Here is a 13,335-nt window from a genome sequence, read left to right on the forward strand (position 1 = left end):
GTGGTGGATCCCTTCCTTGTTCGGTAGGCAGGATAATTCCCTAACTACTCGAGTTAGCTCCAGAAAAACCAGTAAAAACCAGCAGACCAGAAAAACCAATCCCTAGTGTGACTTTCAACACCAGGCAAGGATTTTTTAACTAGCAGTTCCTAAGCTGCACGTTTCTGCTCTGCTGCCTCCGTTAAGTATTCCAGCATCAATTTCAGACTAGGATGTATTAAACTTCAAGCTTGACACAGTACGCTAAAACGAGTAAAGTGTGGTTTCCACCGACAAACACTGGACAGATCATTCGTGATGTATCTTTAGTCTTGAAATCCACCTTCTTCATCGTCAGCTAGAAAGGGAAGAAATAAAATCAGATCTTTACAGTAGCTGACAGCAATTGAAACCAAATGAGCACACAGATGGTGTTGCTGAAGTGCAGCAGGAACCTCTATCAACGTCTGAATTGAGACAGCTACCTAATATCTCAGCGATGCCAAACAATGAGAACTCTGAAACACAAATATAATCATACACGATTGGCGACTGAAATGAATAACATGGACAATTTACATCAATCCAGCAACAATCAAACTAAAAAATTCACAAATGTCCACATAAGAGCTATTACAAAGATCTAATTGTATCCAAGCATTTCACCCATAGATCACCATTGTTAAGGACATGTAGACTATCAGTTAATTCAAGCAAATAAATTACCCTCATTTCAGAATTGCAATACACAACGCAACAACAATGTGGCTCCTCCACAAGCTAGTTTTCCACAGCTATTGCAGATGGAACAAAGTTACTACTATCACCCAGTTCAACCACTATACCACCCATTCTATCCTGAGGGGTTCCAGTCAGCTCAACTGGGGTACCCGCGTGTTCATGAGTACCAGTTAGCCGAACTGGGGTACCAGCCATGGTATGTCCTGGCTAACCAGCAGATCTATTCGCAAGGAAACCAACCAGCACAGCAGCCATTTCATCCTCGTATATATCAGTCAGTTCAAATGAGGCATGAGCTGCGCTATCCTTAGGGCTTTGAGCCAAGTCAACCGGAGTATCGGTCAGTACGGCATGGGGACCAGCCTCACTATTCCCTGAACAATCTACCACCTCTGATGTTGATGGAATGGCGCAACAGGTCAGTTTCAGCTGTCCAGACAAGTGAGGGTGGTGCAGGGATTCAGGATGAACCTTTCTATCTTCTTCCTGCCGGTAGGCCATTACCTATACCCCAACCCCATCCTACTGCTGTAGTTTCCCATGAGCGTTTCCAGCAAATCTGCAACATCACAGGGATATCCTAGCTAGATGAAGAAGTCAAGCCAAAGCTTCCTTCTATGGTTGATTCACAGGTTGCTCATGAGCATTCTGATCAAACCTGCAGGGATATAGATACATCAAATGCAAGTTTTGCTTCCTAGCCAAGTAAGTTAATCAAGCCAAAGCTTCCTGCTGTGGAGTTAAGGGAGTTTCTCAGTTATCAAATGCTAGTTCTGCATCTGAACTAGGTAAGGAAGTCAAGCCAGAGCTTCCCAAAAGTTTACAAGTGACAGATGCTATGAAGCCAGTACAAGGCAGTAGTAGCTTGGCTTGCAAGGATACAGATACACCAAATGCAAGTTCTGCTTCCCAGCCAAGTAAGGTAGTCAAGTCAAAGCTTCCTGCTATGGTTGATTTAGTTAAAGAAGTTTCTCAGATATCAAATGCTAGTTCTACATCTGAACCGAGTAAGGAAGTCAGGCCAGAGCTTCCCAAGACTTCACATGTGACAGATGCTAGTATTAACCAAATGAAGCCAGAACAAGGCAAAAGTAGCTTGGATAGCTCACCTATGGCTATGGAACCTTTGCTTGAGGTTAATCCATCAATTGTTGGTCTAAAAAAAGCAATGTCAAAGCTTTTTGAAGCATCACCAACGCCATCTAATTTGACTCTTGCTCAGTATGTTGCCAGCAATGGCCTACTTATTAGATGGCACAAGCTATTTTCCTCAGAGCATGCACTAATATCTAAAAGAAAGTGTGCAAAGCTTTTTCGCAAGGCTGTTAATTATGTGGTCAGAACCTACAAAGCTAAAAAATGCTGGGGAGGCAATTTTGAAGGTGAGCATCTTATGATTGGAAGCGACGGTAGCTTCTATTTATCCCTTGAGCCAAATGCTGAATGGACCAGATTCAATTTCCTGAAAGATTTGGGTAAGCTTGCACGCCTAGTGATTGAGCACTTCAGGGATAAGAAGAGTGGTATCACTGCCATATATTTTAGGCACCTTGTACACATTTGCAACGCACCGTCTCCCTCTATATTCTCATCCGATCTCCAGTTCAACATATTTGTGGACTATGTGTGCCATCATCCTTGCTTTGGTCATCCTATGAATAGATCAGATTTTATCACTATAGCAGGGCAGTGGTTAAAATACTGCAGTGGTCCTGATGTTGACATCATTCGTGCATGCATAGTAGCTACTACTAAGAATTTTGGTACTAGTGATGATTGTGCATAGTCACCGTGCTTGATTGTAAGTGTGTGGTTCACCATGCTCAGGTTTCGTTCGGCATCGCATTAGAGAGAGGTGCCTAGAGTTTTAGTTTTACAAATTTATTCAAGCCAGTACTTAGATCCTTAATTTGCACAAATTTATTCATGCCCATGCCTGGATTCTTACTTTGGCAATTTTATTTTTTTACTTGTCAACCAACACTATTAAATTTGTGACGTGTTCTCTACTTTTTTTCTTTATTATTCACAAAAGTTTTAGCACGGGTGTTTCCATTCTATTTGTGCTCTCCCCTAAGGGTCTCAACTAAAGTCTTAAACACATACTGACAAGGACATTGAGCCTTTACACTAAATATAGAAAATCAATTAATTAGATTTTTTGTTAAATCTATTTGTTAATCATGCTGAAGTTATTTGGATTTCCAGCCATTTCAAAATGAATGAATTACTAATATATTTATAATCAGTGTGAAGATCTCCAGTTAACTACGACATTATATATAGAAGGAAAGTAATACAAACTTCTAGAGCCTTCCCTACAACTCATGATCCATGATATTTTTCATGAAGGCACTAGATGTTGTTGCCATGAAGAAATTAGAATAGTGTAGAACATAGATATTTGTCTAGTGAAACTCTAGAATGGGACATATGTCATCATTCTATGAACTCCCTTGGCCTATAAATAGAGATCCCCTTCCTTGTCAATCCATTCAACCATGAGCATGGTAGATGAGTGGAGTATGGTAGAAGTAAAGGGTGAGTGCTAGGCTAGCCACTAAAGAGAGGGTGTTGTACACTCTTGTGTAATATTATTGTGTTGTAATAAAGTTCTATTTCTTACAAGTGTTAGTCTGCCGGTTAGGCCATATAGTACTTAGTGCATAAATTGTGATCCATCGAAGGTTGGCTCTATCACCCAGGATCACAAGGATCTAGACTTCATCATAAGTTGGCTCTGCCACCCCGAAGTTAGCATCATCTGTTGGTAGGCTCTGCCACTTGAAAGTGAGAAGGAGGCTCTGCCGTCAAAAGGAGGCTCTGCCGTCAAAAGGACCCGTTGCACTAAGGAACTAGAAATTAAAAGGGCTGACCGACTCCAGAGTGAGTTGGTGTCCTAGGTGTAGGTCCTCAGATTAGTGGGTATTAGGGCCACCTCAATTTCCAACATTATTGATTTACATTTACTTGGGAAATGCTGTGCTAGAATGACTAGTAATGATATGAGGTAAATAATATTGATGTCAGTAATTACTCAATTCAATCCATTTTGCACATGTACTCTACTTTTGTAAGGCAAATGAAACCTTTAGCTACAAGGTCAGGGTACATGCCTTTTTCCATCATTTGGGAACATGTTTATTTTATGGGAAATTATCAATGTTGTTGACATCTTCTCTAGAGCTGTTCATTATCTGAGCCTAGCTTATCTTCCCCATCATTGGTGCAGAGAAGATAAAGTTTGACAATCAATTTATGTGACTAGTACACAAAGCTCGTGTGAACGCTATGGCGACATTTGGTAATACATGTCGAACAACCAAAAGGTAGTACATTTTTGGTAATCTATTACTAATAAACGAAAGAAGGAAAAAACCGTCGTGTGTCATCCTCCCGCTCCGATCAAATCCTCCGTCCAATTTTTCCCGCTTTTGATGATCCGCACACATTGGCACTCCGATCAAATCCTCCGTCCACTTTTTCCCGCTTTTGATGATCCGCACACATCGGCACATTGCTACTTTCATCCTGCCATGCGATCACACCCTCCGCTCGATTTTAATTACCTCGCTCTTCATGCGATCGGTGCGTCCGTTGCTTCATTCCTCCCTCCGCGAATTTTTTCCTTTCCATGTGTGATCATAATTTTCAGGGCACTGTCAGCGTCACAATCAAAAAGACTAAGAGGATGAGGGGCCCGCCAGGGGCTGCTGGGGCACGGCAGCCGCTGATGAACTATCGGAAGCTTCACCTACGGAGGCCGTGGGAGCAGCACCTGGATCCTTTCCCTCCTCGCCGTCAGCCCCTTCGTTGACCAGTGCAGGAACAAAGTACCCCACCACTTCGGTGGCCAAATCACGGATGGCAGCGCGCACTGCCTCTTCTTCCTTGATGGTCAGGCCTTCGCGCAGTGCCTCCACAGGCAGGACGCTACGCCTTAAGCCAAGTCGTGTGCCCCTTGTGCCGCGGCGACATCCACCACCGACCGGAATGCCTTCAAATGCTCCTCCAGCCTGGTGAAGGTGGGAAGGAGGTGCTCCGGCCCGTGATCAACTTCCAAGCTGGGCATAGGGAACCACTCCCGTCCGCCGTTCAAGAGCACGTCGTGGAAATGAAGGGAGAGGATGCAAAAACCTTTGATAGTTGTCTGGTGGGAAATCCAGAGTTGCACAAGCTCCTCCGAGAAGCTGTGCAAAAGGGAAGCCACACCGTCAGCCCTAGCCTCGACCTCCTCTGCCTATCGCAGGGCCACCACACGGGCACTCTCGACCCCCCTAGCTTGCCGCTGGGCGTCAAGGTGTTGGGCGTTGATGGTGTCCATAGCAGTACGAATCTTGGCAACTCTCTCCGGGTGCTCCGCCTGGATCGACTCATTGGACTCTACTCGTGCCTCCGCCACCTACCGACTGATGGTGGCCGCCTCGACCACCTTCTGGGACATTTCGCACTCACGGCGGTCCAGCGATTGCACGCGGGGCTCCAAGCTTCGTGCAAGAAGATCGAACTCATGAGCACGGTGGGCTAGCTGCCTCTCCCGCTCCTAGGCGGTGCCTACCGCTTGGTGGTGCTCCTCCTCCTAGCACTAAAGCTAGGCGGCACGCTCTTGCAGCTCGAGCTCACAGGCCGATGCAGCCGCTTCGGAAGAATCGAGCAGTTGATCACGCTTGGCAGCTGCCTCCTCACGCGCCGCTAGATCCTCCTCCTAGAGATGGGCCTGCTCCTTGTGGCAGATGACGTCGAGCACCAGGAAGTGCAGCTCTTGTTCGCGTTCTTGAAGCTCCGCCATGCGCCTCGCAGAGGGTGCCTCGCTGGGGTCCATGGCCACCCGCCAGACGTCCTCGAGGGCTGCCTCCAAGGCACGCCACACGCGGAGTAGGATGGTGGCCCGTTGCGGATGGCGCGGGCATCAGAGCTACGGCCACGCCACGAACTCCAGCAGAGACGGAGCATCGACCACCGCCGCCACGACAGCTGGGACAGCATCCGCTGCCACCGCTTGCGCACCAGGGGCTTCGGCTGCCGCCGCCGTTCCCTATCACCTCCACTTGAAATGAGGGGTGGGGTGGGGGCAGCAGGAGGCTCGTGCGTGTAACACTAATGGTGTTTACAATGAACCAAACCTCACTTGGGCACTTAAGAGGAGAAATATAAAGAAAAGGGAAAAGAAAAAGGGAAAATATGGAAAAGAAGACTTGGTCAAACAAGGTCAAAGCAAAGGGTTGACCAAGTCAACTATGATGAACTCAAGTCAAAGAGGTGAATTTGGATCAAAGTGACAATTTAAAATGGATATAGTTAAAATCCCACTCAAAAATTCAGATTTGAACTGAATTGTGAAAGGTGCTAAATGTGGTCAATCACCTATGTTTGGGATTGAATTTAAAAGGGTTACATAATAACCTTGGAGATGAGTCACTGAAATTGGAAGTGAAATATATAGTGAACATTTGGGACTAGTTGTTGTTCACAAGAAATAGTGTTTGAGTATTTTAAATGGAGCTCAAATTTTGAAAGTTGGGCTGTTTAGACTGTTAGAAGTGCATTGGAAATTTCTGAAACTGAAACTGGAATGTTCAGTTCCTGGCCGAAAGTCAGAGCTCTCAATCTTCCAAACCAAAGATCTTTTGAGCAAAGTTCCTATCTAGAACTTGCAGCCCTATAGTACCTCTACAAGTTTGGTTAAAGGCGCTCGAAGAGTTTGTTATTGGATTTGGATGATCTGTGCTCGAGAAAAGGTGGCCTTTCGGTGCTTTGGAGCTAACTGACGGGAGCAAATTCTAAAGGTTCAGTGTAACCGGTGTTTTTCCCAAAGTTCAAAGACTTGTATCTTTCGATCCTTTGATCTATGAAACCAAAGCCCTATCTAGCACATGTAGCTCGTTGATCCAGCTACATCTTTGTTTAAAGGCGATTCGCAAGTTTATGTTTGGATTTGGACAAGAATCATTGGGGAAGGGACTGCTTTTCAGTGTTTTTGGAGCAGCAGCTGCTCGCAGCGCCGCCACCACCACTTAAGCCATCGTGGTGAAAATCCTCACACACCACGCGCCGGCAATGCAGCAGGGCCATGAGCAGGAAAGCAAGCAGGACGTGGCCAAGCGGATAGCGGTGAAGATTTTGAAAAAAGTTACAGCACCGGCGCCATCGTCATCTTTTTCCCCACTACCGCTAGTGCCGCCAGCCATACCTCGCCGCCGTTTCCTCTGTCGACAAGCCGCCGTCGGCCGATTCCTACCGCGCACCACACCATGACTACCTCCTAAACAACCTCAACAACTCCTCGCCCGACGAGATCGACCACAACGCCACCGGTCAACCCTGCCAGGCCGTGGTTAAGGCCAGAGGCCCTGTTTTGTGAAGTTCAGGGACTGCGGGCGAGCTGAAGGCCAGGGGTTTTCTATGAAGTTTTGGCTGTTTTGTTTTAAAAATGCATTTCAATAGGTTTAAACTTCCATAATCCATAACTATTTGTATAAAACTCCAAAATTGATGAAATCAATTTTGTTGAGTTCATATTTTCATGTGTGATGCAATATAAACCATAAATGTCTTAGTAAAAAAATTTTATTTTTCCTTTATTTAAACCTCTTAAAAAATTAGAATGTATTTCCTTTAATTATCTCTTTAAATAGATAATATTTAGGAAAAAATAAAAAATAAGGACTAAAATCTATTTTATGGTTAATAAAAATAAGTGACCATTTAGAATTGATAAAAATGGTTTATTAGATTTAAAATGTTTTTAAATGCTTTTCTTTTATTAAAAATTAGATATGTCCTATTTAATTGGTTTATAATTATTCCTTGGTTATATGAGTAACTCTTATTCTAGGAAAAATATAAGGAGCTCTTATTTCATTAAGTTAGCATTTATAGAATTAAGAGGATGGTTATTTTATGTTGTTTTTCATTCGTTGCATCATTTCCGTGAAGATTCAGAGCCGCTGGAGGTGGAGTACATGGAGATCCCGTTCGAGCCAACTCAGGAAGCCCAGGACATGATTGTGGTGGAGCAAGTTCCCGAGGATGCCACGGAGCTCATCATCGAGACCGCTGACCCCGAGGAGCAGCAAGGCAAGCCCTGGTGCATTAATCCTATTTAACCTTGCTAATTTGAGTCCAAATTCTTTTATTTCATGATTGCGCATTAAGTCTAGGAGTTGAGTGGAGTCCTTTTATGCATTCCTACCTTCCTTGTTTAAGGACATCTTTGCCACCTGTTTAAAAATACAAGGTTAAGTCTAATCTGCTAGTGCTGCAGAAGTCAAGTAATTCCCTATTACTTGCATAAGGATAACATCTAAAATTTGTTAGAGTGCAAAACAACTTGTTTAATGAACGATCGGGTAGGACATGGTTTCTTGTTAAAAGATGTGGTTTTATGTTGATGTTTGATGATGGAAAGTTGTAAGTTTTGGTCCTGTCCGGATAACGGATCTAAGGCCCATTTATTGGTGGCCCTTTAGGTCAAGCTTTGAATGAACTAATCACATGCCGGTATGTGGGACCTAGTAAACCGACATACTTCTGAGGTGCCAAAGTTTGAACCATGACTCGTTGTGCTTGACATGGACCGGTATTCATCTTCCTTAGCCTTGCCTATGTCTTTAGTTCTAGATGGCTCCGGCAAGTCTTTCATGACTTTGCATAGACTGTAGCAATCATTGCAGAGTGTTTATGGTATGGGTGCCATGAGCACTGCTTCTTTAGGAGCTCGCTGAACGGGGCCCTATCTTGATTCCTGTCGCCGCCTTTCTTGGATGACTGTGACATTGCCGTGACAGTATTGACTGGCTTTCTCTTGCAATTCTGACCTCTAGAGTAGTTATTTCGGTTGCCATTGTTGCGGTTCTTGTCATTGCATTGGACATTGTTCTGATTATTGTTATTCTGGTTCTTGTTGCGATTACACTCGAACCGCTCAATCTCCTTGTCTTCTTCCTCTACCCATGCATGTACCATGATCTCTAGAGATTTAATATTAGCAGGGCGTCTCCTGCCAAAATCCTGGAACATCCGGCGGTCGTAGAGATGATTCTGGAAGCAATCTATGGCGTCGCGGTCCATGATGTCTACGATTGTGGCCTTCTTGTTGAAGAAACAACACAAGTAACTGCGCAGGGTTTCGCCTTCTTGTTGTTTGACTGAAGACAAGTCGATCCTGTTGCCAGGACGATGCATTGCTCATGCGAAGTTGTTGGTGAATGCCACCTTGAGGTCCTTCCACATGTTGATGGAGTTCTTATCTAGTGACTTGAGTCATGTGAGTGGCGCCGCCTCCATGCAGATGGGGAAGTAGATGACCTTGGTGTCATCATTCCCTCTTGCTACCTGTACTAACAGTAAGTAGCACCGCAGCCATTGGACTGGGTTCTGCTTGCCATCGTACTTGGTGATACCCGGAGGTTTGAATTTCTCGATCAAAATTGTCCTCCTCACATATCTTGAGAAGGTGGGGAACCCATCAGAATTTTCTCCCGCGCACTCAACTTCTTGCTCGAGCTCATGGCAGCATCCATCGATGATGGTACGGGCATCGCGGCCCGCGTTGATCTTGTTATGGAGATCCTGTACTAGGCGTTCAGATTCTAGATTAGTCCCACGATGGCCACGGCCTCCAGAGTTCCCTTCCGACTACCCTCTACTCCAGCTTGGCTTGGTCTGGCGCCTCCAATTTGACTTGGTCTGGATGGAGTGCGCCAATGGCTACTGCCATGTTGACTACGCTGGGATGGGGTGTGTGGAACTGAATATATTGGGTATTGCTGATTGAGTTGTTTGTACGCGCGCTCTGCCAGTTCAGCCAATTGTCTACTGTACTTGTCCTGTGGCATTGCGCAGGTAATAAGATCAATGGACGTGATGGTGGCAAGAGGAGTACGATGTTGACGCGATTGAACTGCTTCAAACGCGTTATCCAAGTTCATGATTAGCAATTCTACTGCAAGGTGGTGGCGGTGCTCTGCTCTTGCAGTGTTCCTTGCTCGTCTTCGAGTTCTTTGAGCTGCAGTCTCTTCTCCAGCAACGTTGGCAGTGAGCTCATCCTGCAAGACATCATCTGGGTGATATTCGTGCCGCTGATTTCTTTCTGGTTGCTCTTTATCTTCTCTCTATTGTCTAGCAATGAGAGTGAAGAGTTCTCGTTCCGGAGAATGGCTTCCCGAACTTGACGTGATGACCTCCATGGTGCCCTCTTTCTCGTAGATGAGTGACAGAGGAGCTCCCTCCTGGTACGAGAGGGTATCAAGGTAGGCGATGAGGCGTGAGTCATCGCTCTTGGCAAGAGTAGGTGGCTTCATGTTGGGCCAGTAGACGAATCTGCTTTGTGGAGTCGATGTGATTACCAAGCCTTGCTGCAGACCTGGTAAAGGACTCTCGTCGTCAAGGTCCGAGTAGTAGTTGGGGCCCTCGATCATATCCGTGTCGGATTGTGATCTGGACAGGGTAGCTTGGTAAAGAGCAACTGTGTTTCAGAGTCCGAACGGGAATCGACTTGGGTTGTAGTCCGATTTGCATGATGGCTTAAGCGCCAGATCGTAAAAATCAGTCCGACTGGTAGGAGAAGTCGAGTTGTACTCGGATTCGTCCCCCTAGCCTCTGACTAAGTTAGAAATTAAAAATTCACCAAATTTCTCGATGAAGTTCTCCAGAGCTTGATGCTGGAGCTTGATGACTTGCTGCTTCTTCTCCGGGGCTAGCGCAATGTGGTGGTGGAAGTTTCTAGCACCGTGTGTGACGCAAACCCTAGAGCCAAATATGAACATCACGCTCGCTTCGAACGCGACAATTGGCTGATAATGACTTGGGCCATTGAGTTCGCCAGTGGATTCTCAGCGAGATCCCCTACATGGCACACTAGCTGTAGGTGTTTAGACCCAGCAACCTACCAAGGGTGGTGCTCGAGGTAGTGTTTAGTGCGTCGGGCTCGTCGAGATCAGGAACTCAAAGGTGAACACAGACACATGATTTAGATAGGTTCGGGCCGCTTGATTGCGTAATACCCTACATCCTGTGTGTTGGTTGGATTGAATTGCTTTGGAGGGGTTCCCTGCCTCGCCTTATATTGCCGGGGGAAGGGTTACAGGTTGGTTAAAATACAAGAATACTAGTCGTGCTTGACTAGGCGAGTCCTACTCTAATTGCCATGAGTAGTTTTTCTAATCCTCGAGTAGTTCCTATCCTGCCATGTAGACTACGCCGTCCTGCACCGTAGCCTCCATGTCAGACACGTCTTAGTGTCTAGCCCTGTATCTAGGACTGTCCAAACCTTATGGTGGGCCCATAAATGTATGTACGACATGTGGGATCGTGGGCATTAACTCATGGGACCTTTGATCGGACAACGATGTACATGAGGACACGACCTCAGGCTATGCGAGCTCAGTTTAGGCGATGGAAGCCAAGGAGGGAAAAGTTGCCACGTGCAATCCGACAGATTGCGCACGTGTCGTGTGGTTAGCTCCCTCTCCTATAGGATGTAAATCAGTTCGAATCACCGCACTTCTCTGATATGAATACCACTTGATCTCTGACCGTCATTGTAAAGTTGCTAGCTAATGATGTTTATAAATGCTTTATGATGTTAGCATGCTTGTTTTGGCTTGAGTCCAAACTTTGCAATATAAGCCATCTAGCAACTAACATATAATAAAAGATGTTCTAAGGATCAACCTTAGTAAGCTTTGTTCGCTTAACCTGAGTCAGCAAGAAACCCAAAGAAAACCTTGGATACCCTTAACACTCTTAGGTACCGGTATTGTATGTTTAAGACAACTCACTTATGGTTTGTAATATTCCGCTGCTGTAAATTATGTGTTTAAAGCTGTAATGTCTGTAATGAGCTCCTACGTGTGTGATCTTGATGTATGGATGTAACAGTAATGTGGAGTCTTCGGGTGAATTGAGGACACTCGATGGACTACCGCGTTTACACTGATTCAAGTACGCGGCATTTTGGACACCCAAGGCCTAACCGACATACTTGAGTCAGTTTAAACTGGATGGTTCTGCCACAGCGCAGTTGCTCAACAGTGCTCGAGTCCCCGCTGATCAAATTACAGTGGCCTCCTCCTCCTCCCCGCGATATAACACACGCGCGCGCACGTGGATGGACCGCTAGGGTTTGCCACCCCATCACCGACCGTCCTCCCCACCGCCGGCCGCCCTTCCCATCGGTGACGCCCCACCCAGCAGCAATTCCAGGTGGCGGCGGCCCTCTCTGAATCCCTCCTCTCCTGGCGGCAGCGCAAAAGGGGGTTGGCGGTGTTGCTACCTCCGCTGAGTGATTGGTCGCCGACGGCCATCCTTCTCACTCTGGTGCGCCCCTTTTCGGCCCATTCATCTCCTCCCGGTGGCGGATCCAGGCAGTAGTGGCCCTCTCCAGCCCCCTCCTCTCTCGATGGCGGCACAATAGGGGGCCGGCGGCGCTTCTGCTACCGGGGCCAAGCAAGGTTGTCCAACGGTGCCACTCTGCGTCCCCTCGCTCCTCTCCTCCCTTGCACAAGAGGCCGCATGGGTTCCAGCCGAGGTACCTCTCACTCTTGCTTCCTCCCCTGATTCGGTAGTTGAAGTTGTCCACATTTCAATTCCTTTGGTTGTGGAATTTGTTCATGATTGACATGGTTGTTAACAAAATTCATGTATGCTAAGGATTTTCACATGTGCTTAAAAAATTGATGTATGCTAATTTGTTGGTTGCCACATTGCCTGATTGTTACGGATAACAGAGATAGCTCCTTCCTGGTTCCAACCATTACAGCATGAAATGGAGATGTTGAACATCCTTCTGCATCCCTAGCAAGCATCTATGTTTGCTTAGTGAACTGATAAGTCACAAGCTTATTTCCCTTTGTTTGGGTAAAGAGTGTTTCTCCTATCTTGTTGAGTTTAGAGATACTATTTATTTTAGAGATATTGTTTATATATTGTCTTTGAGAAGCTTATATGTGGTTGATAGTCTGATCACTAAGCATGTCGACATAGTTAATTTTTTTCTTGATTCAAGAATGGCTGATAAGGCAGATTGGTGTGATGCTAATGTGAGGCATTTCATTGATATCTGCAAAGGAGAGATAGAAGCTGGGAAAAGGCCGTTGGGATTTTTCAATAGGGCTGGTTGGACAAATGTTATATCTAAGCATGAAGAAAAAACTGGTCAGAAGCTAACAAAGAAACAATTGAAGAACAAGTGGGACAATATGAAAAAGGAATATACGTGGTTCACGGAGTTGAAGAATAGTGCAACTGGGCTTGGATTGAATAAGGCAAAGCAAACTATTGAGTGCTCTAAGGAATGGTGGGATGAACACCTAGATATAAGCAATTTATTGTCATTATTCATTAATCATTTTAATGCTTTCATATTGTGTTACTTGCTAATTAATCCTTTGTTTCATTTAATTTCAGAGGTGCAATAGTCCTAAGAAAGGTATCAAATGCAACCATGTGAGGTTCATAAAACAAGGGCCAAAGCACCTTGATGATCTGCATATATTATTTGATAAGATACATGTCAGTGGCACTAGTGCATCCTGCCTTGGAGATGTATCTTCTAATGAGTCAAGTGATGACGATGTGAGTGAGGTAAAAAAACTCAAGACATTGATGATGTGA

The 13,335-nt window shown here is 45.5% G+C and overlaps 1 protein-coding gene across 1 annotated transcript; it reads left to right on the forward strand.

The window, feature by feature from the left end:
• The first annotated feature begins 12,728 nt into the window (after positions 1-12,728).
• On the forward strand, positions 12,729-13,335 carry LOC101768428 (L10-interacting MYB domain-containing protein-like). Its single transcript, XM_004971685.1, has 2 exons — positions 12,729-13,035; positions 13,127-13,335. Exons 1-2 carry the CDS (start codon positions 12,729-12,731, stop codon positions 13,333-13,335), a joined length of 516 nt encoding a protein of 171 aa, XP_004971742.1.

Source organism: Setaria italica, chromosome V (genome assembly GCF_000263155.2).
Source record: "Setaria italica strain Yugu1 chromosome V, Setaria_italica_v2.0, whole genome shotgun sequence".
NCBI classification, from domain to species: Eukaryota; Viridiplantae; Streptophyta; class Magnoliopsida; order Poales; family Poaceae; genus Setaria; species Setaria italica.

Excerpts from the sequence above, each read along its gene's own strand:
- LOC101768428 (XM_004971685.1), top strand. The coding sequence starts at position 12,729 with ATGGCTGATAAGGCAGATTGGTGTGATGCTAATGTGAGGCATTTCATT. Across the intron at positions 13,036-13,126 it reads ATGGTGGGATGAACACCTAG|AGAGGTGCAATAGTCCTAAG; the intron begins ATATAAGCAATT and ends TCATTTAATTTC.